This window comes from Poecilia latipinna, unplaced genomic scaffold (genome assembly GCF_001443285.1).
Source record: "Poecilia latipinna isolate Pla-1442-1.1 unplaced genomic scaffold, P_latipinna-1.0 Scaffold190, whole genome shotgun sequence".
In the NCBI taxonomy this organism is placed as follows: Eukaryota; Metazoa; Chordata; class Actinopteri; order Cyprinodontiformes; family Poeciliidae; genus Poecilia; species Poecilia latipinna.
Genome location: NW_015112806.1, coordinates 344,574 through 371,095, shown reverse-complemented (window position 1 = coordinate 371,095; position 26,522 = coordinate 344,574). Strand labels below are relative to the sequence as shown.

General features: G+C 38.6%; 1 protein-coding gene across 2 annotated transcripts in view; it reads right to left on the bottom strand.

Moving 5' to 3' along the window:
• Window positions 1-11,482: 11,482 nt before the first annotated feature.
• The window catches only part of nnt (nicotinamide nucleotide transhydrogenase), a 27,462-nt gene continuing 12,422 nt past the window's right edge, over window positions 11,483-26,522 (bottom strand). For both annotated transcript variants that reach the window (XM_015030739.1, XM_015030740.1), the window contains exons 12-22: window positions 26,275-26,385; window positions 23,339-23,484; window positions 22,760-22,955; window positions 21,926-22,159; window positions 20,889-21,049; window positions 19,237-19,416; window positions 18,814-18,973; window positions 16,056-16,137; window positions 13,736-13,854; window positions 12,636-12,751; window positions 11,483-11,974 (exon numbers count right to left, since the gene is read on the bottom strand). In XM_015030739.1, the coding sequence (XP_014886225.1) occupies window positions 11,597-11,974; window positions 12,636-12,751; window positions 13,736-13,854; window positions 16,056-16,137; window positions 18,814-18,973; window positions 19,237-19,416; window positions 20,889-21,049; window positions 21,926-22,159; window positions 22,760-22,955; window positions 23,339-23,484; window positions 26,275-26,385 (1,883 nt within the window). In that variant the 3' untranslated portion in view covers window positions 11,483-11,596. The remainder of the gene's footprint in view (window positions 11,975-12,635; window positions 12,752-13,735; window positions 13,855-16,055; window positions 16,138-18,813; window positions 18,974-19,236; window positions 19,417-20,888; window positions 21,050-21,925; window positions 22,160-22,759; window positions 22,956-23,338; window positions 23,485-26,274; window positions 26,386-26,522) is intronic.

The window sequence follows — 26,522 nt, the reverse complement described above, 5'->3', positions numbered from 1 at the left end:
TACTGATTAAGCAAAAATCTATGAAACTAAACCTTGAAAATGAGAATAAACAGAGGCTGTTTCAGTTTGAAGGGTTAGGAGAAAAAATGCAAAGGAGCTTCGAATAAAAGTTTCAATGAGACAGAAAGAAAACACAAAAAATCTTTAAACTATTTTCTGTCCTTTCTCCAACATCGGTGACTTCATTTACTCACAATGCATCAGGGACACATTCTTTCCAACCACAGATCAGGCAGTAGCAGCTGAAGCAAGAAAAACAAAACTAAACATGCACTTGAAATATATACTGGCAGTGGCAGAAAGGCCACCTCAGGTTAACCGCAGACATGTTGCACGTGTCCGCATCGTAACACTTACTGCTGGGGACACCCGTCCGCACAACACAGGCCCAAAGGTCATCAAGAAAATAAGCAGATACTGTAAATCTACAATGCGCAGGGTACACATGTGTCGCAAGCAAACATGAACTTCAGGCTGTTCACTTCTACCCATTCTGATGCAAACAAATAGAATTTCGAGCAATGAGAAGTAAACTGAGTCACCAGTAAACTCAGATGGATAAACAAAATGTTGGAGGCAGGGAGTTTATTTGGCATTTCGTTTTGACTCCTTGACTTTGGTAAATGGTATGTACTTGTACAGCTTTTCATCTGGTACAGAGGACGCCGAAGCGCTTAACACTACATTCGGTCATTCAGTCATTCACACATTCACGGACTATGTAAGATCTCTGATGACTCATCTCTAACAGCGATTTCCTGCAATAACTGTTTTAGTAGGATTGGTTTAGACACACATTTCACGTGTGTGAAATGCTAAAACACACACACACACACAGCAAGCATACTTATTTTTCCAGTCTGACTCCGGCATGCACAGGCTAAGTTGTGACGTGTAACATTTAAAACACACACAAACACAAAGAGCAACATGAATAAATGCACAAGTAAAACAAAGAACAAAAGCTAGACGAAACCTCTGCATGGGAAACATGAAATGCACATCTTGAACTAATGTTAGCTGACGACGGAAAATAAATATTTGGCAGTGAACAACTAACATTAGTCTTGCCTATTAGTTATCAGGCTTTATTAATTGCCCTAATAGTTACAAACTGACTTCATATGAAAGAAACATTCACGCAACCTTAGTGTAATATCATGACGTGCACATGTATGCGTATAATACACCCACAGACCTTCACAATATTTAAAAACACATTCTTCAAATATTTACAGTTTGCAACGCTTTGAGCTGCAATCCTAACACAACACAAATGTTTACTTTTAAAGCTGCATTCCTCATATTAATAAATCTGACAGTGGAGCAAATTTACCTTCAGTGTATAAATAAGTATATGCAGTAAATGCCCACTCCTACTTGAATCACATGAATAAACTCAGAAAAAAAAAGTTCTCTGATTCATAAATTTAAAACTTTGCTTTCAACATCATAGAATTCATTGAATAGTGTTTCAGCTGCTCTCTGCTTTTTTCTCCCTAGTGCACTAAGTAGTTCCATAGGAGGACCTAACGCTTTTTTAAGGCAAAGTTCTGCCCAAAGGCTGATAAAATCACAGATCATTCACAGAGATTATTCAAAAATTCCATTTATTTGGTTCTTGACCAGGAGAGATCCATAATCAAAACAAGCCTTATGCCGAGCTATCCAAACATCGGTGAAGGACTAGTAAAAATGTCGGCAGGTCACTGCTTATGATGTTTTCTTATCTTTATTGGATGTTTATTTTGCACCAGAAAACATAGACTTTTTGATGGTACGACTGTAAGATAAGTAAGTGGATTATTTAAAACACTTGTCCTTTCATGAAGATAACATCATAAAAGAAATCAGGCTCAAACACTTAATATTCTGGACAAGGTATTTTCCGACTGCGGTCACATTGACTGTATCTTTGCACAACTCCACTGCTGTTTCTCAAGACATCCACTGCAACAGCTGAGAAACATCTCTGACTGATCGCTGAAACCCACACACACACACACACACACACACACACACACACACACACACACGCACACGCCAACCCACGCAGATAATTATAAACCAACACACCCTTTTAGTCGACGCACGCACGAACACACACAGGCAGGTCACAGCCTCTTATTAATATTTCCTATTCTGGAGTGCTGTTTTGGCCCATTGCTCGGTGCTGCTGCAATGTGTGGCCTGGCTGAACAAATAGGAGAGTTTCACAAAAAGCACCATAAATTAACTTTTATTACATTTCCAAGAAATGAGTCGGTGAACTGTCACACTAATGAGGGGTTTCCCTGCGCCTAGCACCGTTTTTCTCCTTTTCTGTGTATTACTGCTTGGTTGTGGGCTCATCTTTAAGCTGTCCTCTTTGTGAGTCATCACTAACAACTTTAAAGTACTACATAATGTTTGGCTTGTTTTCCTTTTTTTTATTTTACTCAACAAAATTTGCTTATTTGAAAAATCCCAAGTCTTAATGGTGACTAATTTCAGTCGGAACGACTCACATTCTTCAGTAGCATCCAATGTATTCTAACGGTGGTTCGCTTTATTACAATACGTTTTGATTCCGAGCGAAATAGAACTACATGTTGTTCAGTTCAAACACTTTTCCAATTAAAATACAAAAAATAAGCAACAAAAATGAAGTCAATCAGATTCAATATAGTAATAAATATAAAATAAAAACAAACCACTCCAAGCTTGAGGTTTGTATCAAAGTTTGTATTTTTAAAAGCACTGTGGAATTACTGCAAATTCAGGTATTTTTTAATGCTGCACACTGACTTCATTATGTTGGGTGACATTTAAAATCACAAGAATATGATTTGTTCTTTTGCATGAAAAGCTTACAAAATGCACTCCTTCACAAACTCGACAGTGGGGGAGGAGGCAAATGTCAGAATATATTACCACTGATGTCAATGCAGAGGATTTGATTACATTAGAAGTTTCTGAAAGGGATGGACTAGTTCTTGAAAACAAACTGGTAAATAAATAAATGTGACTGTAGTACCATCTCTTTTTTTTTTTTTTTACCACCACAGGGTTAAATCTCTGCCACCTTTGAACGTCTGTGCAATAAATGTTTGCCTCTTCTTGTTTGAAAAATAGCCAACGTTTATTCAGGATGCTGAAAAATGACAAACACTTTTCCAGTTTTGCCACTGTGCTTCAGTTGGATTTAGATCTAGACTTTAACTTGCAATTCTAACACCTAAATATATTTTCATGCAAAACCTTGTTACTCATGCGTTGTCCTATTCTCAAGTCTTTTGCAACCTTCAATAAGTTTTCTTTAAGAATTGATATGGCTATTACATTTAAACTCTATCAAGCAGCCCAGTCACTGCTAAAGATAATCAACCACATTGCATAATGCTGCCACCACCATGCTTCATTGGATCGTGTGTTCAGAGTAATTTAATTTGCATATAGGCCAGGAGATGACATTTATCTGACCAGAGCATCTTCTTCCAATTCTTTCCTTTGTCCTCTGCGTGGCTTTTGGCAAACTGCAAATGAGACTTCAATGGATTTCTTTTAGCACTGGCTTTTCTCCATATCAGATTGTGAACTGCTTTGATTCCCACTAGCATCCCAAATTCAGGACAGGCACTAGAAAAGCTGCTTGTCTGAAAGTTGTTTGAAAACCAGATACCAGGTCACATGGGTGTCATCAGCCTGTATGACAGGATCAGATATGGGTCATTTATGAATAAAAACAAGCATGCATATTTACACTTCTGTAGGCAACATCAGTAATCAAACATCAGAGAATCAACCTCCGTGTCTGACATCCAGATTTCATCAAATACCCACTCAGACAGTGTGATCAAACACTTCATGTGAGCTGCTGGGTTTTGAATGGGCCACCATGCAGATGGAGAGCGTTCAAAGGAACGATACGCCGGCTGCTGCCGTTCCCCTCTCCTCCAACCACTCAATCATACACGCATATAAAGGAAGTGCATGCACACTCACACAAAGACACACAGCTTTGACACAAGTGACGCATTCCTTCTGAGACCAGATACTGCTCACATCCAGAGCTCAGGTGTTCCTGCCTTTGTAGTCTTACAAAAAACCAAGAAAGGGCCAGAAAGTGAATGAGCCACAGACAGGGAAGAGATGTGATGTTTTCCTTTCTCTGCCTCTGCTGTGAAACCTCATCCTGCTTTCATTCCCTTTCTCATTGTGTCAGTCTTTGCTTTTGTGTGGATTTCTGATGAGTCCCACCTGTCACTGAAGAGGTCATCCTGCTGATATATGATTCCCATTGAAGAACCTTTTCTCCCATAGACAAACTTACACGTAGAAAAGCCTATTTTAGATATTAATGTATTAAACTTGAAGATACAGATTCACAAGTTATAAGCAAAATGTTTGTGATTACTGTAAGAACATCTGTTTTCTTCAATTTCCTCAGAAACAAGCCTCTATGTGTCAACTTTCTCCCTTTTTCTTTGTCTCTCTGTCACCTTTTCAACACAGGCTATGCAACAAAAGCTGGCGACCACAACACAGAAAACATTTAAGGAAATGAGTCACACTTTTCTTTTACCATTTGGAAGTATTTTCAGGGAAGAAAACCTTAAAAACAGGGAATTTATCAACATTTCACATATTCAATTTTATGTGCATTCCTTTAAAGAACAGCAGAATTAGATCCCACAACTATTCCCACAGGAAGCTGCTTGTCTGGGTTTTGATTGAATGATATTCTAAAGTAAACAGATCGAGTTATTAAAGTTTAAAATTTTGCGTGTTTATTTCTCCATAAAACCCATGTAGCTGACTGCTGCTGCAACATTTTCTTGTTGTAGTGATCCTTCTCTGTATTAAGTAATTTCTCTGTAATTTTCAAGGTTTTGAGTTAAAGTGTTTATGAGCCTCAATACTCTTTGCTCTGTGTTCATAGCTGAGCTAGAAAGAAACCTAAATTCCCATCATTTGTGGCACAATTGTCCTTGACACATTCACAAAACAGTAGTCTTTTTAATTAAACATAGCCCATTATTTTAGGTTTCAAGCTTTGTACATGTCCGCCATGCTTCTTCTAGTATTTTGTTTACTACATTGTTTACCAAAAATATATTGCTAATTCTCTTTCACTCCTCTAAATCATTAAATTCAGGTGTTGGAATTGCTTCCACGAGCACAGGTGTATAAAATCCACCATCTAGGCAAACAGACTGCTTTTACAAAAATAAAAAAATAATAAAAAAATCAGTGAAACACTGATAGAGCCAGCAGCATCACTTCCATCTTAATAGTTGCACCAGTGAGTTTGATGTGGGAAACTTTGACTGCAGAGGCCAGACCTCAAACCAACAGAGCACCTTTGAGTTGAATTAAAGTGCAGAGAGTGAGTCAGGCCTTCTTGTCTCACATCAGAGTCTGATCTCACAAAAGATTTTGCAGAATGTTGTAATAAAAAAAAAAAAAAAAAAAAAAACACACACAATGGCAAGTAATTCAATACGTTTGGCAACACAGTTTTAGAGTGCGCCTGTTGGAATGATGGTGAAAATCATTGTGGATTGTAAAGCACAAAGTTTTTATCTCCAAAATATTAGTCAAAATTAATTGTTAGCAGTGGTTACATGAGATATACAATGGTGATAAATAGATTAAAATTACAGAGTTGGTGAAGTGCACAATTTGGCTATGGCTGTCATTGGAGAAATGAGCTAGCTGTAGTACTGGGTAGTAACTGAGAAGCTGAAACGGTTCAGTCATTGCTTTACACAGTATAAGTTGTTGGCACAGTTTTCCAGTTAATGATTTCTCAGCATGCTCAGAAAGGAGATGAAAAAAAATCTATTTGTTATTTGCAGAGTGACGTGTTACACGCTTAAAACTTAATGGTGGTCTGGGGGATTTGTGGTCATGCGGTTGAATTGCTCTGTGGTGTGTTTTGTTAGGATCACCATGGCTTCCCGTTTCACTGCTTTTGTCACTTGTTCTAGATTCACTTTTTAACTCTTGGTGTTTGTGGCATTATTTTTTTCTTTTACGTTGGTCTTTTTTTTTTCTGTGTCCTTCACACACCTGGTCCTTGTTTCTGTGAGTCACCTGTTACACATGACCCCATGTGTAGAACAAATACATTCCTACGCCTCCAAAATGGTTTCTTAAGAGATCAGAGATCAGAGTAGCTGTGTATTTCAGTATTTTTGTCACAATATATCTTAAGTTTTAAGTTCTTCTAATATCTCGAGGAAAATTTCAGTCTTTCCTAGAGAATGCCAAACTGGATATAATTCCTTTTCCTGTGGGATTAAATTGAATCCACAGCCAAAATCCATTGAAATCTTAAAGACAACAGTAGCTTGGTGTGATTGTTTTTCTTCCCATTTACTCTAATCCCCCTAAATAAAGTCCAACGAAACCATATGCTTTTGAATGTCACTTAATTAGTAAACATTGTCGACATGACATGTGTTTATATGTCAGATATATGTTTCACTTTTGCCTAACAACTCTCGACTGCTGAGAAGACATTAACAAGCTAAAGCGGAGGAGCAGTTTGGGAAGATGTTTAAATAAACATTTCTTTCTCCGGTCCTAATGCCTATGCATTAATGGTTCTCATAAGCCGACATACAAATGCCCAGACATATACAAGCTTTAACCTAAATGTTTTTCCAATTTTGAGTCAGAGAAAATGTCCTCTCCCTACTTCTAACCTCCCATCTGTTCCTGCTGCTGCCATCAACCTCCAGTCCCAACTTCTCAGCAATTTACAACCAGAAGTTGGGAACCAGCTGGACAATAAAAGCAGCTTAAAAGGACACACTCCTACAATGTTTACAATTTCTCCAATTCTGAGCAGAGAAGAGCAAGGAAGCAAGTTGTTTTCCTCAATGGCCTACATCTATCTTTGGCTGTCATAGCTAAAAAAAAAAAAAAAACCCTGATATTTTGGGAACACTGTGCATGCTAGGAAGTGTGTCCATGAATCTGATAGGCCTCATTTTGGGGGGTTGAGATGCTCTTAAAGCACAGCTCAGTAGTACAGTTAGTCCAAACAAGTGATTGAGAGAAACAGCTTAGATTTTAGGATAGGAAACCAAGACTAGATCAAGGATGAAATCCATATGCCCAATGACTCATAATGCAGTATTATCTCTGATTTGTGCATAATGACCTTTTTCAACTGATAAAATAATGAGGATAAAGTCAAGAGTATATGCTGTTGCTTTCAGAAGAAAAAATAGCTTTTTTTGCATTAGTTTAAAATACTAAATAAGAAAAAAACAAGACCCAGTGGTACTGCTTCATTATCACTTCTATACAGAAAGACACACATGTATAGGGCCAGGGGCACTCTCTACAGGGAGAAAAGCAGAGCATACAAAGTTAATGGCAGCAGTAGCTCTGTCAATGGCCACATCTAGGAAAGAGGCAGGCGAACACAGGAGTACTTTCCAGGAGAAAATATATAACGAGAGTACACAAAGACAATAATAACTGTAGGTCTGTCAATGACTGCATTCAAGAAAAAGAGAGACAAATACAGGAGCACTTTCAATGGAGAAAGCAGAACGAATACGCACAAGTTAGCTACACGCATCATTTGTTGCTGCCTCTTGGCAGCCATCAAGACAGAAAGGGACACAGCTTAACAGAGAAGCAAAGAGCCTGAGGTACTTTCAATGGGAAAAAACACAAAGTCTTACAAAATTATTGGCAACAATTCCTCTACTAATGGTTTTGTCTAAAAATGAGACACAGCTAAACACTATATAAGCTGTTTAGAGGCAGGAAACACTATATTCTGCTGTAGAGAAAAACAGAGCGCAAAATGTAAACAATAGCAACATCTCCACCAAGGATTTGACCCACAAAGAGACTAAGACAAAAACAGAGGCAATGGGGCAGGTGTATCTTTTAGGGGAAAAGTAACAAAGGTAAAACACCATAGGTGTAATGACTGCTTTTAAGGCATAAATACAGAGTAGGAGAAAAGGGGTCGGTGAGTCTTTCAGTAGTATAGGTCTATAGCAGAACTGCAATAAAGACAACATGACCTAAGCCACTCAGCTATAGGTTATAGTTAGACAGTTTATGCTAGCTGGTTATAGTTAGACAGTTTATGCTAGCTGGTTATATGTTGACTGGCTAATTTGATTTGAAAATGTAATGTTTGCATTATTTTGGTTTGCACCAATGCTCCTGTGGAATGCCACAGGAACATTGGTCTTTACCTAAAAATCACAAGAAAAAAAAAAAAGTGCAAAACTGAATTCCTTTTTTGTTTTCCTGAAAAAATAAGTAGTTGTGGAGATTCAATTTAAACACTGAGATTTATTAACAAATGGGTTTAATCATGTTGGGTTTTTTTTGTATTTCAATCATTGCAACAAGTTTTCTATGTTGAAGCAATCAGATTGAAACCTAGACCCTCATCCACCCATGTACATATCCTTTCAACCACAGTTTGATGTGCAAGGCTTTCAACATGTATAAAGTCATGCAGACAGCTCTTTTGTATGTACACACACATAAACATATTTGTTTTTGCAGAATGAACCGAGTACTGCATGCATCTTCATGTAAAATCCCACTGCAATCCAGTTTGAGCATCAATAACCAAACTGTCCTGCCTAATCTAATAGTGCGAAAGTGCTTTATTCTTTTCATTTATCTGTAACACAAATGGGAAAAGAGATTTTACCTGCTAACACAACGTTGGCAGATCAAATGTTTTGCATTCCCAGGATGAATATTTGAGGACATTACGTCAGTTTTGTTATATGTTTTCCCACATTTCTATCCTTAATTACATTTTAAATTCGGATATTTTTCACATCCTTTGCATGCAAAACTTAAAGTACCTGAAAGTCCACAGCCAATCAAACAGGAAAACACACTCTACACAGACATTCATCCGTAATTAAATACCAAAGGGAATCACACGCAAGGCTTTTTTTCCCCCCTACATTTATTTTGGGCAACATTTACTATGGAGGACAGGCTATCCTGTTGATGATTCATTGTTTATTATGTCTAGAAACTCTGGGTTGCCCTCAACTCTGCTACGCAACTGTAAGTCCAGTCAAGATCTTCCTAACCTTGAGTTGAGATAACGGCCTGAGTGCCACTTGTTGCAGGATGAAGCCACCCTCATCTTGCACACATGCAATCTTTTCTTCCAAAACCCCTATCTGCGCTGTGATCTGCTGTTTGGGCAGTGCCGTCTTAAGCACCTCCAGTTAAATCTGCGCTGATGAATAGCAATCAGTGCAGCTTGCAGATATTTACATTTTACTCATTGTGATAACCCTCATCATACACTCATGCAATCCCATTAGGAGGACATGCTGAAGTTATTGATAAGAAAATATATTTTAATTGTCTGCGTATCATCTTCAAACTAAATCTTTTGCCTTTCATTTTTTAATAGTTGCTCATTTACAAATAATGCAAAACCCGGTTTCATAAATAAAGTAGAAGAAAATGGATGCATGCTTTAAATTTTTTTTTTTCAAAAATAAAAAAAACTTGAAAAGTTTGCCACATCTTTGTATACGGGATCTTTTCTGTGATATCTGTAAACAAAACTCAGTGCAATAAAATGCATTCAGAAATCACCTAATTTGAAAATAAAGTCCACCTGTGTGTGGTTTAATCCTATTCTGTTCTGTGAAGACAATAAGTTTGTTGAAAATTTGTGAGCAGACTGCAGCCTCATGAAGACCATCAAGATGGATCAAGGGTAACGTTGCTGAGATCTTTAAAGTCAGATTACAAAACAATACATCAGAAGAACAAGAACTGCCGTTAATCCAGGTATTTGCTGCAAAGATTTGACATAAAGCCATGAAAAAAACTGCTTTACAGCCATAAACCCCAAAACTGTGGTAAAAAAAAAATACAAAGTCATCATAGGGAGTCTTGCACAGCAACTTGTTTACTGTTGAGAAACTGAATTACACCTTTACAGGGAAGTTGAAGAAAGAAATGATACCTTCAGGTGACATCTAGTGTAAATACAGCTTTATTAGGGAAGAAAATGTTCAATGACAAAAAAAGAGGGGGAAAAACAGTTTCACAGTACATTTCATCCTCTTAAGATGGTGCATTGAAACATACCTCTTCCAAATCCCAATGTCGCTCTGCACAAACATGATGCCTTCTTACAAAAATACAACCCCTCAAGCAGAACAAAAAGCAGAAGTTGAAAGGAGGGACACTTGGAAAATACCGGATTTAACCATCCTTCCTTACATAATTTGTTCAAGAACGGCAACAATCTATATGATTTTAATGTTACGAAAGCCTATTTGCTTGCAACTGTTGACGTTACAGAGCCACGTCTCAATTGAGATGCACAAAAAGAATAAACCATAGCAACAAACTGTTGAGGTCTGAAAATACAACAGAAAAAAAAAAAAAAAGATATTGGTCCTGGATCATTTGGAAATATTAGAGCTCGCATGCTGAGCAAAGTGACTGGAAAAAAACAAACAAACTTGGGTCCAATCATGTGAAAGACGCAATGACACAAATCGTCGTCCTACAGAGGCGTTGGTCGTTTCATGGAGAGGTAGGATAGTTGTCATGGTCAATGCATGAGATCCCAGGATGAATCATTATCCCAACAGTTGTTCTTAAGTGTTTGAAGTAGATAAATTGAACAATATACACTCTAATTAAATGGCTACAATAAAATAATACCAAAGAGATTTAGTCTTTGTTTAAAGAAATACTTGAGTGGTTAAACAGAAGCCAAATGGTGTGTCTGCATCTGAGAAACTATCCAGATTGAATTGGCACATGATTAAGCAGATGTCGAAAGTCAAATTAAAATGAAGACAAACAGTTGGTGGTGTAGCAACGATTCCACAAAGCGCACTGTTTAGATTCAGATACAACAGATTAACAAATGGTCCTACTTATAAACTGTGATCCTTCATTTCCCTGTGGAGCAGTAATGAGGACGCACTCTGGAGTGGATGAGTCACATTCACTTAAACAAAACAAACAAAAAAAAAAAAACATGTACTGTAATATCTGAACCTGGCAGCATGATTGAACGCACCATGATGGAAAACATAACAAAATCCTTTCAGCTAATCTGAGCGATGAGAGTGTTTGTAAGAGCAGGACGTTTCAGCAAAGCTGTGGGATCACGCTAAAAGCTCAACAACGCCTGTCTCCTGTGATCAGAGGAGGGATATTTTTTAATAAATTTGTTCTGATCCGGTCGGAGCCGATAAAAAGAAAAGGAGCAAACGCTTAAAGCAGATGCTTTTGAAAATTATTAGAGTAAAAAACTTTCTCCCATGTTCTCACTATTACACTTTACAGGTAGATCAATGGAGGGGAAGAAGAAATTACAACAAATCAGAATGTAGAGGGAAGGGAAAATAAAACTCTACAGCAGATAAAAACCTATCGGTGCACCTTTTGAGTCCAATTTCTTTTCTTTACTTATTAACTATGTGAAGCTGAAAATATCTAACACGTTAAAGCACCTATGATCTTGATTTTATTTATTTTAAATCAATAAATGTGTCTAAAGTTGAACTCCTGATTACAGTGCAGCCTTTCCTCATGATCTAGAAATAAAAGATGTCCCGTTACATCAGCTAAAAATAAATATACAGTATCTATTGTATAGATCCCACTGCTGCACAAGACAACATTCCTTCATTTTTAGATAACAGGAAGGGGGATCCCCAAAAAAACTGCTCATCTCAGTTGGTGAGGTTACAGCTGTACAGAGATGAATTTTTAAATCTTTTCCTCTTTGTGCTCTCAGGTGGAGGTGTCTCTGAACCAGGGGGGTTAGAGGGGGGGGGGGGGGGTCAGTTTCCGGGACCTGAGCCCCCGGGCCCTTGGCCTGCAGGGCGTCACACGTCTTCTTGGCGTCGCCGAGCAACATCGAAGTGTTAGGTTTGTAGAAGATGGGGTTATCCACCGCTGCGTACCCGACGCCCAGAGATCGTTTCATCACGATGACCTGCAGCAACACAAATTGATCATTAAGGAAGAAAGCTTTAGAGAAAAATTGGAGGCAAAAACTTTTATTTCCTTTGATTTCTCCAGAGAGAATATTAAATATGATCTATTATGCTAGCGTAAACAGGTTGGGTCAGGTTTATTGGCTATACAAAACATGTTCATTAATTTTTTTTTTTTGTACAAAAAATTGCTGATTTGTGACTTTACATTCCAAAGGTTTTTGAAACGGCTTAATTTCTAGACACACAAAAAAAAAACATCAACTTATTGTCAAAAAACAGATGGGTGTTTTTCTTAAACAGTTGGGCTGTTTTTGGAAGCAGCAGGAACCAAAATGGAAGTAAAAAACTGCAAAATGTGAATTTTGCATATGTCCCTTTCAACAAAAAAAAAAAAAAAAAAAAAGGGGGGGGGGTAAATTCACACCCTTGGTGCAACATCAATGTGACATGTGACGCTCTGAATGATGTCATTTCACATCATTTCACAAGGACAAACTCCACTCTAATAGGATCAGAATGAGGCTGCACCTGCACTCATAACGATCTGAATGTGGGCCAGCAGATGGACACGGTTCTGCTGTAAAAACCTCCCAGTTGTCATCATCTCCTTGGGGTTTGAGACAGATCTGATTATCCCGCCTGCGCCAGATGTCTCACCTGCTTCGCCTTCCAGACCTCCAGCACGGGCATGCCAGCGATGATGGAGTTGGGGTCTTCTTGGGCGGCCGAGTTCACTGTGTCGTTGGCGCCGATCACCAGAACCAGGTCAGTTTCTGTTTTCACACGGAACGAATCACAGCTTTAAAGACCACCTTTCTGCACGTGTTTCACATCTGCAGTACAGCTTGTTTTTTTTTGTGTGTGTGTGTGTTTTTTTTTTTTTATTATTATTTACTGTATATGTATTTCAAGTGTTGGACTGAGTTGTCATAAAACAGCAGAAAACAACAGACAATTTACATACTTTTCGAGCAGAGTTGGTGAGAACTAACGTCAGATGTATCTAATTAGGCGCAGCTGAGAAAGTGGGCCCACTTAATCCATATTTTTAAAAGTGTGTGAAGCAAACTTAAAAGATAATTTGAGGCATTTAAACACATTTGTTCGGCATTTAGATTTTTTTCTTTCATTCTCAGCCTTTTGAGTTAACCTTAAAGTACAAAGGATTAAAAAAAAAATTGAAAATACCAAAAGAAGACTCAAAAAGGGAAAAATAGGGAAGAAAGAAAGAGACAGGTACAAATCAAGGAAAGAATGTAAGTGTTGTTCCTTACACTTATAAAAAGACACAGTAAAGAAAGGACACATTTGTGAAGGAGTGAAAAAGATAAGAAAGGGAGAGGAAGAAGAAACATTAGAAAGGAATCAAGGAACACAGGAGAGAGAGAGAAAGAAAAAGAGGGAGATGGGGAAAGCAAAGGATAGAGGCATGAAACAGGAGAGCGAAGGGTTAACAGAAGAAAGAATCAAATAAATAAGCATGAAAATGTAGGTGTTCCACCACAAAACCAAAGTAGTTACAATTGAGCATGCAAGAAGATGCATGACAAAAGAGGGAAAATTATTTCATTTAAAATATCTTAACTAAATGAACAATACTTTACAAATTAAAATAAAAGCTTCAGACTTCAGTAACAGTCAATTCCACATTTTCATATTCATTCCTACAGTTCAATTCGTTTTGTCTGCAAAATGCCACCATGAGTTGAAGAGCAATTGTATTAAAAGTGTGTAAGAAAACAAAAAGCTGGCCTCACCAGGGAAGTCCTCATTGATTTCTTCCATTTCCAGGACAATGTCATACGGGACACCTGCTTCGGCCAGCAGCACGTTGAGCTGACCGGGCATACGGCCGGCGACGGGGTGAATACCGAACCTGGAGGAAAACACACCGCAGGTCCTCACTTTGCACAAAAACCTTACTTTACAAAAAACAATTCTGACTGGACAGGAGAGATGTCGGAGGCGGCCGAGGAGGAATCAAAATAAACCGAATCGAGAAGAGGAGGATTCAAAATAAATCGAAAGAGTTTGTGGACAAATTAATCTGAGAGATATGAGCAATAACAATCAGATCACGGCAAACTCTCACAAACATCATCTGATTAGTGAGCTCTCTCTTGTTTGTAACTTGTGCACAGTTCTCAAACTCAATTGACCATGACATGTAATCAGTTTAGGTAATTAGTAGAAGACTGCTTGTTCCTTTCGCCGTTCAAGCAGAGTTTAAAAGAACTCTTGTTTCTAGCAAACAAGCCGATCTGCATATGTTCTAGATGAGGATTAAGGGAAGAAGAAAGTGGAGCTTTGATCTCAGAAGAATCAGCATTTTGTGTTGTATTGCTGCATCTAACGAACAACAACAGAAAGGCAGATTGCTTGAGACACAAGAAAGACACAAACGATTACACAGGCTGTTGGGAATAAAGGGATAAATTAGGAAACAGAGTAAGAAGACAAAACAGAAGAAAAAACCTGAATGTTTTCTACTTTTTTTTCCCCCTCTGACCACCCACTTTCCTCTAATCAGGCACAAATGCTCTAAGCAGCAGCAGCTGCCACGGCCAGGATCAAACGGCAGAGGCAGGAAAATTAGACGAGGTTCCGCTGTACCTTTTCTGTCCCTCGTTAGCATTTCCTTCTTTACAAACACACACTGGTCTCTACATGCAATCCCATTTTCTTATCAGCCAGATGGAAGCAGCAACCATCGTTTATTACCTACCAGTAGAACATCAGCACAATCATATCATTGTAATCTACAATGTCTTCTGTGGTTCTTTATTGACTATAAGTAATAAACACTTATTTCTAAAGCTACATTTTTTTTTCTTAAGTAAAAAATAATGTGTAAAAAATAAGACATAAAAGAAAGGAGGCAGGATTGAATAAGTTCACATTTCTACATGCCTCCTTTTCAAGCATATAGTTGTGGAACAATTTATATTGTGGCATTTGAATTGTGAATAAGAAAATGTTTGAAATAATGATAAAAAAAATAAACTAAACCCCAAAGGGAGAGTTTTGCAAATGTGAGTTTCTTGTAGAAGCTACACAGGTGCATCTCCATAAATTACAAAATCAATGAAAAATTGATTTATGTCAATAATTAAACTAAAAACAATTGAACTCATTATGTTGTTTATAGCATTTATAATACTGATCACAATGGCTTTCTGTTGTTCGGAACTCAAAATCCAGTTTATCACATCATATGAAAAAAAAAAAAAAACAACATACTTTTAAGAACCAGAAACATAAACACAGCAAAGACAGGTATTATGTAGAAACCCGTCAAGGCACATCACGATAAGCTACATAAGGTCATTTTTAAACAAGCTGTGATTTATACAAAACAATAATGGAATGTTAATTGCAAGAATAAAGCATAGTAAGAAAAAAACATGCACAACAAACGGGGAGATTGCAGATTTGAGAGGACTGTGAAGCAAAACCCTTAAAGAGAGTCTGAGGGGAGATTCTTTAAGTGCTTTAAGAGCCACCACAAAGGCTTCGATTGTCCTTGTGTTAAAGCGAGTGGTCCACAGACTCCTTTTTAGATGAAAAGTGCATTTTGCAACTTATTAGCAAATCGTGGCCTTGGAGTCTTGACACAGGGTTGGGGGTGTTTTACCAGGTCTAAAGCCAGAGCAGCCGTCTACAATCACATTTTACTGGTTCCATTTGCTTGCAAGCCTAACAGATTTATTTGTCTCAGGAGAACTTGGCACCTGCCCACACTACGAGAAAAAAAAAGTGTGTTAATGGTGATATCATTGTGTTTGGCTGGCAAGCAAACTGGCAAACAACAGTGATGGAACGGCACACAAAAATCATGATGTGGTGAATAACTTGGTCTTAAAAGTCATGGCTTGGTGCATTTTATCCGGAGAAGCACAGCAAAATGTACAAGGCTCGTTTTTCTTTTTCTCTTTACTCAGTCAGCCGAGCAGAGAAAAATGCAAATGTTCCGACAATATAAATATGTAACATTAGTATGTTGTATTCAAATAAAAGAGACAGTATAGAGCTCTCTGGAGATTTGTTCTGATTATTAAAAGTCAATCAGAAATGTACCTGACTTTCTTGCCAGCCTCTGAGAGCATCTTTACCAGCTCAGCGATGGGATACTGAGCCTTTGCAGCACAAAGTCCATAACCTGAAAGAGATTTTAAAACGGGAATATGAGTTGATTTCGACCCTGATTCAAAGAATTCAAAGGTAAGATGATCTGAGTGAAGCAGCCCTTCTCCTTCACCTCTCTTCAAAATAAACAACTGGTGTCAAATGTTTGTGTAGCAAAAAAATGTTGTTTGTGCACATATCAATTTAAAGATGTTAATGTCTCCAGAGGTCAAAAGACAGTCCACATTTAGAAAAATCTAATGAAACAGAGTGTCAATAAAACACACATTCCTTCATCTCACCTCTCCATCTTTAAAACTCAGGTCTTGCTTATGTTCTTATGCATTGCTGTGTATTAGTGCCAACATAAAAAAACAAAACATTATTAGGATTTGTCTTTGAGAATGATGCTGTAAAAGTAATGTTAACATTGTTTTTGTTTTCTCATATTCCAAAAATAAGCATCTTAGTAAAGGTTGAATTCACTAAAAAGGTCAGATTTTAATTCCTCCACTCTTAAATTACTTTCATGTGAATGACGCAGGTGCCAGGTTTTAGATTTTTATCTTGCACCAAGCAGTTCAGTGATGTTTACAAGCCTCGTCTGAAGCAGTCAGAAACTGTCCTGTTAAAACACAACAGACAGGGAGACACGGCTGAAAAAAAAAAATCTCTCCAAAACTATGCCGTTTGTCTTCCAGCTAAACTATCCAAAGATTTTCACTTTACGCCCCTCCGTAGTATTTCTTTTGCGAGTTTTATTGCCAATATTCTCACATGAGTTGTCTTGCGTAAAGGAAAACACATGCTTCCAGACCATGCCGTGATGGTTCAGACAAAAGCCAGGAAAACACTTCTGTTTATCAAGCCGGGCCTTAACTGTTTCCACAGGCGTCAATCAGCCAAAGTGACTGTGACGGCTCCAATTAGGAAGAACACTTTGAATGGAAACAAGGGCAATGACTAAAAGCTGGCGCCGAATAATGATGCAACACTATTAGACAGTATCATGGCACAAACACGTATTAGTCTTTCGCAAAATGCCTCCAACAGATTTTGTTGTGTCTTACATATTTGTGATGTGGTGCTACACGTCAGAGGGACGATGTGTTTATAATGAACGGGGAATTATAAGGGCTTAAAGAAAAACATTCCAGCACATTTTTTCTGATCAAAATTCCTCATTTAAAGACTTCAAAATCCGTTTCTGTTTCAGCCCGTAAGTAGGAACGGAAAGAGGCGAACAGAAGGGTTCACGAATGGATGGGAGACGCTAGAATAGAGAATAAACAGAAGAGAAACTTCAAAATATTTGTTAGTTTATAAATCACTGGATGGTTTAGCACCAAAATCATTAAAGATCTGTTGTTGTATCAATCTTTCAGGCCACTCGGGTCTTCTGGTTCTTGTCTGCTCTGCGTTCCCAGAACCAAACATGAAGAAGCAGCTTTTAACTTTTATCCACCAGAGATCTGGAGCAAACTTCCAGAAAACTGCAAAACTGCTGAAACACCGAGTTCCTTTAAGTTCAACCCCACTAAAAAAACCCACCTGTTGAGAGTTGCCTTTGGTTAATAGTAACTGGAACATTGGTCAACATGTTTGATGAGTATTTGCTTTGTGGTTTTGGTGATGGCAAAATCACCAAAATCAAATATGTTTTTATAGTGCAAAGCAGTGTGAACTGACTTGCTGCTGAAATGTGCTATACAAATAAACTTGACTTGACTAGAATGGATGGATGACAAATTATTGACTGATGGGTTCAGGATGGACTAAAACGTTCCTATTCCAATTCAGGGTAATAGTAAAACCCAGGTTGGTGCCTTTAAATACACGCAAATGTTTCAAGAAAGTCCTTTCACACACACGTATATTCTTATATAAAATAATCATGCTGGAACATGCCATTTTTGTCCATCTTACTGATTGCAGTTTTACATGAAGTTTTATTGAGTCCTGATAACTCTCAGAAGGGAAAGCTGAATATCTTAACCTACATTTGATGCCTCGCTTCTCTTTCACTGGGCCACGGGAGTGCTATAATTTGCCAAATCTTGTAAATTGCTGTGATTTCCTCAGAAGTTTTTTTGCAAAATTGGTATTGTGCTCTGTGACTGGAATGGCCAATTTGCAGAATAGGTGCTTTTTAAGTCTGTGTTTACTTGTACCCACATAGTCATGGTAACCCCGAAAGCATCACAACGGTCTTAAGGAAAGGACTCGAATGTTGTCTGGGGCCACCCAATAATTCACGCAGCAGGCTGAGAGTACGGGAAGCCGTGACACGTTCTGCGTCACCCTTAAATATGAGAAACATGTGAAACAGAGAAATGTGCAGCTGGAACGAAGGTTGTGTTTAGACCCCACGCATCAGCCCTGAAAAATGAACTACAGGCCAGTTTGGATGATAGTTGTCAACAAAACCCTGTAAAGCTTCATCTCGTCTAATTTCCCTCTGACCTTGCATACATAGTGTAGAATGTCTTATTTACTGCCGACCACACAGAAAACCAGGCGAGGGTGTTTTTGTGTCTGTGCGCACTCTGCCGGGACTTGTCAATTACCCCAGAAAACTGTGACGCAACATAGGTTGAGACGAGGTTAAACAAACAGAAGGCGCTTTGCTCGTGCCGGGGAAAGAAAAGTGACGAGAAAAGTCAGAGCGCCATGTTTTTCCACTCATGGACCAGACCTCTGTGTGTTTTACCTGGAGTGATGATTATGTTGTGGGCCTCTTTAATCATGTCGACAGTCTGTTCCACGTTCACCTCTGTGTGTGTCCCCGTGATCTCCATGGGCTTTCCTGTCCCGGTGGAGGATGTGCCGTAACCCCCAAGGATCACGTTGGCAAGCGAACGATTCATGGCCTAAGAAGGCAGAAAATATTTACATTTGTCTCCCAAATAAAACCACTTTTTCTATAATAAGAAGGTACAGATAAAAGACGCAAATCAAAAGGAGTCAAAAGAGGTTTTCACATTTAAAATGGTAAAGAGTCCCTCCTGCAGGACAGGAAAGGAACAACATTCAACAGTTTGTCCAGCCAAGCAAAACAAAATCATCAATGTAGCTCATTTCTTGCTGAATCTTAAACGCTAGGACTTTTTTTTTTAAACTGTACATTACTTACCACACACATAATGTAAGACAGAATGGCTCCAGAGGAGCCGATGAGAGCGCCGACGATGGTGAGCAGGTTGTTATTCAGCAGGAAGCCCTCGGCACACAGCGCCCAGCCCGAGTAACTGTTGAGTACAGTGATGACCACCGGCATGTCCGCTCCTCCGATGGCCGCAGTCAGAGTTACGCCCTGAAGGACAGGAGGAAAATGAGGATGTTTCATTAAACAGGAGAAAAATTTAACTTTTGCGACATTATGCCTATAAAGCAACATTCCTATGCATTTGTAATAACATGATTTAATTAGAAAATTCATTCTTTCAGATTCAAACCTGCTTACTGAACAGGTTTACTGAATAAAACTGCTATAATAAGCAATGGTGAAACGGCTTCTGAGCCGCGAAAAAAATAAAAAAATCATTAAGTAACAACCTGTTTTTGATCGTCCCACTTTTTTGTTTTATTTTTACTTTTTTACACTTACCTTTACCTTACACTTGATGAAAATAACTGAACAGGTACATACAATTAATTACCTATTATCTTATATCTGTGAAAGCCACAGATTACACATAATAATAAAACTAGCTGGTTTAGTGCTTTATTATTTGATTTATATGCTTAAAAAAATGAAACGTCCACCTGGAGAAAAAACATTTTTCACAATTAGGTACAGATGCTCTTTGTTCCTCTACCATTTGTGCAGTTGTTGTTTAGCAGAGGCCAACTGCAGTTACCAAAGAACCAACGAAATCCGAGACTGCCTGTTTCATTTATTTCAGCTCAGACTTCATAAATGGTTCCTTTTGACCACCTGCAAGGTCTATTTTCAAAAGCCTCTGCAAAAGACAACACACACATTTACAGTGGATGATTCATAACACTGTACTTGGAATACTGATTAGGTCCACAAATAAGGAAGCTGAGATAATAATCAGCAAACCAATTGTTGGATGCAGTGACCCTGAAACTCCAGCTGCTGGTTTAAGCAAGAAAAGGCTGAATTTTTTCTATTTTTTGTGAATCACAACTGTGAATTTATGTCTAATCTCTTCAGATTTGCATGAGCATGATCTATATTAAAATATAAAAAATGCTTTAATGCATAACCTAAAGCTATTTTATTTTTATTTGATAACCCAAACTTTTGGTTAAAAATATGATTCATTAGAATTTTTTTTTTTACTGAAAAACATTTACAAAATGTAAGATTTCTTTAATAAATAAGCAATGAATAGTTGGGAAAAAATTGTCTGTTAGCCAGGTGAGATCAAAACCTTTCAAAACCTTTTAAGTCCTGAGAAATTATTAGTTTATCCGAAGGAATGTGTCAAACCTGTCTGCTTGTGACTGCCAGGCTTCTGCTCTACTCAAACTTCCCACACAGCTCCTGTTTTCTGTGACTTGACATTTATTAACAATTCCCACTCTTGTTACATTTCTCCTTATTTCCCCTCTCCAACATGCCTTTTTTATGACTCTTAAAAACTAGCTCTCCTTCCTGGAGTTTATTGAGGTTTTTAATAGCATTCTTACATGTTTAGCCTGTCAGTCAACATGTAAGAACATTTCAATCTGTGATGTCCAGGTTTTTCTGCTTTTAAAAAAAGCCCAACGCTGAGAGAGACAACAGATCTAAGCAACAACACGGATGCAGCGTACCATGACGGCAGACAGGGCAGAAACCGATCCCAGACAGGTCATGCCTGTGGTGTAACTTGGATCCAGCATGTAGGGAACCATCCCACCGACGCTAGCAGCCATGAGCGTGGCATTGAGAGCGTGGCGGCCGGGAAGCATCAGAGGAGCGCTGTTCAGGATGCCTGCAGAAAAAAACAGAGGCAGGTGGGTATAAAGCAGAAAAACAGACGCGTTTAAATCATTTTAAGCACATAATGCAGAAGTATTCTAAATAACTTAGGCCTATCCTACTTCCTATCTGCAGAGTGTATTTATTGTGAATGACAATAAAATGCTAAGATTCAATAAATTTTTATCTAAAAATCAGTCATGGAAAATCACCAGAAGCTTTACTAAAACAAATACTGCTCTAAAACTAGAACTCGTCTATTAATTAGGCCGCTTCACGGCCATTTGCAATAAATTATACAATTGCGTTACTCACGATAATCACAGCCCATTAGTACTAATCTCTATACTTAACTTGATGGTGAGGGAAGTCTAAGAGTTCGCCACCGTTTTCAGATGTGTTTTATTTATTGCTTACTTTTCATGCAAGTTGACCTCAATGAGCTCTGAGATCCGTTCAGGTTGGAAGCATTAATTTATATATTTACAAGGAGCCCTGCACTGATGAAGGCAGAATCTCAAGCCGAGTTTCTATACACTGATCATTTTTTAAATTTTCCATCCTTTTGCAGAATCCAGTTTATAGAGTTCTCTGCTGCATAAATATTAAAGTTTCCTACCAAAAGATGAATGGATGGATACAAAAATCAATGGACAAAGACAGGAGACAAATGGATGGATGTTACAAAAGGATGAATGAATATATGGATTGATAAATGACAAAATCAGAAGAAAAGACAGTAGAATGGACCGATTCAGTCGGACGCATGCATGGGCAGACGAACGGATGGATGATGCAGACGACTTCCTGTGCTCCTCCACAAACTGATTTTAGCAGCTGAAGGCTTCGGATGCCTCAGTTCTCGGACCGTCTTTTCAGTTCGCCTCACCTTGCAGTTTGCCGTACGCCACCAAAGAGCCGCTGAAAGTGATCCCGCCGATGTAAGTGCCGAGGTAGGCGACTATCTTGGTCAGGTTGGCCGCGGGGTCCGTGGCAAAGTGAGGGTACTCGATCATATATTCGGCCACGCAGGTGAGCACCGCAGCCAGCCCCACCAAGCTGTGGAATGCAGCCACCAGCTGAGGCAAGTCACTGATCTCAATCTTCTTGGCAATGGTCAATCCTGGAGATAGAAACATAAAAGATGAAGTAAAACAAAAAAAAAAACAAAAAAAAAAACTCAGAATGCCCCTTAAGGTTCCGAGCATAAATACCATGAGAATCACAAGCACGCACACTCAGAGTACTGCCGGGAAGTGAGCCCTGTGGAAGAGCCAGGTGCTGCTGACGAGGCCCACCTTGGGAAATGTTTCTGTCGGCCTACAGTGAGTGTGTTTGTGCACACACATGTCCCGCAGGAAGCCTTTCAACGAGGCTATATCTGGTAAAGAGCATTATTAGTTGCGCGGATAGTTTAGTCTGGATTTCAGCTTTGTTACTGGAACAATTAGCATTTAAATGATCCAACTGTCCCAGAGCGGAGAGCTGGTGAGTAATACCCGACGCTGGTTGTTCAGATAGACCTCAGGCATCTGGAGAGTTAGTCATGCCGTGTTTGATGTAAACATCACAAACCCTGAGCACACCTGCTTCTTAATCTTCCTAAGCTTGGAAAACAACAGAAAGCCCCACGTCCATCTGCCGCAGCACCATTCTTCAAGTATTAGGCATTGCCTTCAAGACTCTCAGGTTATTCTGTTCAAGTAAATTCAAACGCGCTCACCGGCCGTTCCACCCACAGCCATGGCTGCGCTCATCTGAGCCAGGAGCTCGGGGCTCGGTTTGAGGGCACCCAGAGTGGCAGCCAGCCCTCCTGCGACTCCGATCATTCCCAGAGTGTTACCCAGGCGAGCGGTGGTCTGGTTGGAAAGACCTGCCAGGGCACCGACACAGCACAGACCAGAGCCCAAGTACATCATCTGTGGAGGAAAAGAAGGATCTAATAATTCCGGTTGTACAACATGTGGATCAACAAAGATGCATTCAAGGTCTGTTTCCCACTAGTTCTCAGGGGGTTTCCACAGCAGGCAAGTCAATTGATCCTCTTGTTTGGTCCGGAAGTGAACTTTATTTTATTTTATTTTTTCCATTTGGTGCAGTTTGCTTTAACATTTTGCAAGCGGACTATAATTTGTAAACAAAGCCATACCTGCGACTATCATCGCTCCGATTAGACAGCATCAGTGCACTTTTGTCCAGACCAAACAGTGGAAGCAAACTCTGGTCCGTTTAAAGCAAATCAGACAAAACGTCCACAAATCCTCTACGAACACATGGCTACGAAACCATCATCACTCTTCACCTGTTCTACGTTGTATCCAGCTTGCAGAGCAGCGGCGTAGCCGCCAACAAAAACGCCGGCTGGAAGCAGGTAGAGGTAGTTGTACTCAGGAGGATCAGTGGGACGTTTGAACATGTCCAGCATCCTCTGGGTCACCAGGAAGCCACCTGGGATGAGACAGATATATATATATATATATATATATATATATATTATGAACTTAACAGACAAATCTGCAAATAAATAAGGTTTAAAATCTATTTCAAAGAGCAAAATAAATAAGTGGAAGAAAAAAAGAAAAAGAAGTGTGCAGGCTGCCAGTCGGAGCACCTGAAAGAGGTCAACAGGTGCCGCAGAGCCAACAGCTTCCACTTGTTGCCAAGTTCAATAACAAATGTCAGGAATTTAATGAGTCTACTTTATGTCACTATACCCAATTCAACAGAAACATCAGAAGTTTCCCAGTGTCCCAGTGTTTCACCAACAGATCACATTACTGTCTGGTATGATTGTAGCCACATGCACACACATATAAAAGGTGAACCTGAGGTTAGCTTATGTTTCGACCAGGTACTCGTTGTTCGAAGCAAATACATCCCGCTTAAAAACACAGAATAATATATAGAGTCCTATTACTGCAGACAGGTTTAAGTAAATATATTAATATGGAGGAATTTTATTGCATTTAAGCAATGTACGGCCAGAATCCAATAATATTCTTTTAACATTTCCTTTGCGGTTTATTTTAACCAAGAATGACTCCACTGGTGGAAATAAAATAAAATAAAATAAAGGCTCCGAAAGCAAAAGAAATTTGAAAACCTAAACAGATTTTTTTCTAAAGAGCTTTTAAATATTTAAGGTTTGAGGTCAAGGGTGCAATATGTATGAAACAAGGTGAGGGGTAGGCTTCCAGATCTATTAACTTACATTTAGTTTAACTTGTAAATTATGTGTATGCATGTTTTGTGCCTGGGTGTGGCTTAAGTGTTTCCCCTTCAATTATCATTACAAACCATTTTATATTTACAGACCTTAACGTTTATTTAATCTCTCTTTGTTATACATTTTGCTTTCCCCAGTTGCACCTGATCTAGGCCAGGGGTCAGCAATCTTTTCAATTTAAAATGCTACAAAATAAAACCTATTTAACAAAACTATTTCCATGTCTGATTTTAGAAAATAATTAATCCAGCTTTCACAAATGAAAAAATATATAGGACAAGCTTAGTGAGCTATTTTCCTCAGTTTGTTAAAGAATAATAGTCCTTTTAAAAATAAAAACACCCGGTTTGAAGCCTATCAAAACAAGCCTGGTATCATTGGTGCCATTCTTTTTAGGAAGATATTGCAAAGAACTGCTAAAACCTCCCTTCTGCATTGCCTTTATAATTAAAAACATTTCTTATTTGGTTTTATAAGACCAGCAATAGACCAAAGAGCCACATGTGGTTCTGGAGCCTCAGGTTGCAGATCTGCTCTTTGAATTTTGATGTAGTTAATTTAGATATTATCACTACACACTAGAGCGAAGTGGGCCTTTCTGTGTTCTTCAGAGTCTGTGTGGACACGGATATTTTTTTTACAAAACTAAAAATAACATCCCTCAGCTAGGGACTCAGATTATATGTGGGCCCTGTTTGCATAAGTAAAGTTAAACTATTCAGTGCAAATATTTCTTAAATGGAAAAGTGCAGTGGCTATGCTATATCTGTGTACTCCAAAGATCATAAAAGACCAAAATAGTTTATATAAAAATCAATCCTTCACTTGAGTGACTGCAGTGTTTTGAAAACTGTGCTAATCGTAAAAAATTCAAACCGAGTGTGAATGGAGGACTTTGCGGTATTGAAAAATCTTGCGACGGTGGTATTATTGGTAAATAATGTGTTGATGATATCAGTTGTGATATAAGCATCGGCTGCTGTGAGATTCTGGCCCACTGGCTAAATATTAGCATGAAAAATACAAGTTCATTACACCTGGCATGTATTGGCCAACAATTATTGGTACTGCCAGGTCATTTTTGTAAAGAAAAATCTGTTCTTAATAATTCACCGACTTAAATAAAGGTTAAATAAAATTATTGGACTCCAACCAGTCCTATGTGATATGAATGTTGTGCAGACAGATGAAGATACATTCGCTATATATTGTGTAGCCTTACTGATGCCATCATTTAACTGTAAAAAAAACATTTTTTTTTTTTAGAAGTCCAGAAATGCAAATGTTTCTCCACACTATTTTCTCTTTTCCAAGAAATCCTGATAAAACACATCAGGGCAAAGACTAGATGTAGTTAATAAAAAACACTGATATTCAATGACATACATTTTTTAAAATGAATTAAATTTTATCAGTGAGCAAATTAGGCGTTAAGATTTCAAGTTCTGTTTTGTGAGAATGAGATTTCATGAGTTGTTTTCTCATCTCGGTTGGCAGTGTGTGTGTTTTTTTTTTTTTTTTTTTTTTCTGTTCACATGAGTTTTTGGGGGGAAATTTGGCAAAGTGCTTAAAAATGTCCCCAAAGAAAACATAGAAAAAGTAACAAGTATGTAATACATACCTTGTGCTGTATAAGCTATGTTATGATCAATTACATGATGCCTGTCAGCTGTTCATTTACTTGCGTAGGTTTGCCCTGAAGGCCTCCTGTTAGCATGCAGAAATTAAAGTGTGGAAGAACATGGTTTCCCAGGATTATTAGAGCGCGATGAGTATACTAACGATTTCAGGAATTATTTATCATCGTAAAGGGAATTATTCAGGGGAGACAAATGACTGGATGTGTGTGGTCCAAGCCTTAGCCACTGGCTAAAAAGGGACAGCTGAAATGATGTTTTGGTGCAATCGACGTGAACCAACTCGATCACAGGCGTAAAGTTGATATATTTTTGGCTCGGCGTTGCTGTAACTGGCCCGGGTCACTGTGAGGCATCTGCATTTGGGTGACTCACCGGCAATGTTGACTGAAGAGATGAAGGCAGCAAGAACGGCCAATGTCTCTGCAGTAGTAGATGGCAAGTAGCTCCCTCCCATCAGGGACAGACCACCCACAGCCGTCAGACCTGCAGACCACATACACATACATATACGTGTGTCAGTGTTCATGAAATTACATCTTCATAATAAAGGACATGGCAATAGAAAAAAAAAAAAAAAAAAACCTTTTTTTTGGCGAAGCTGCCGAATAAAAGGGAGGAAC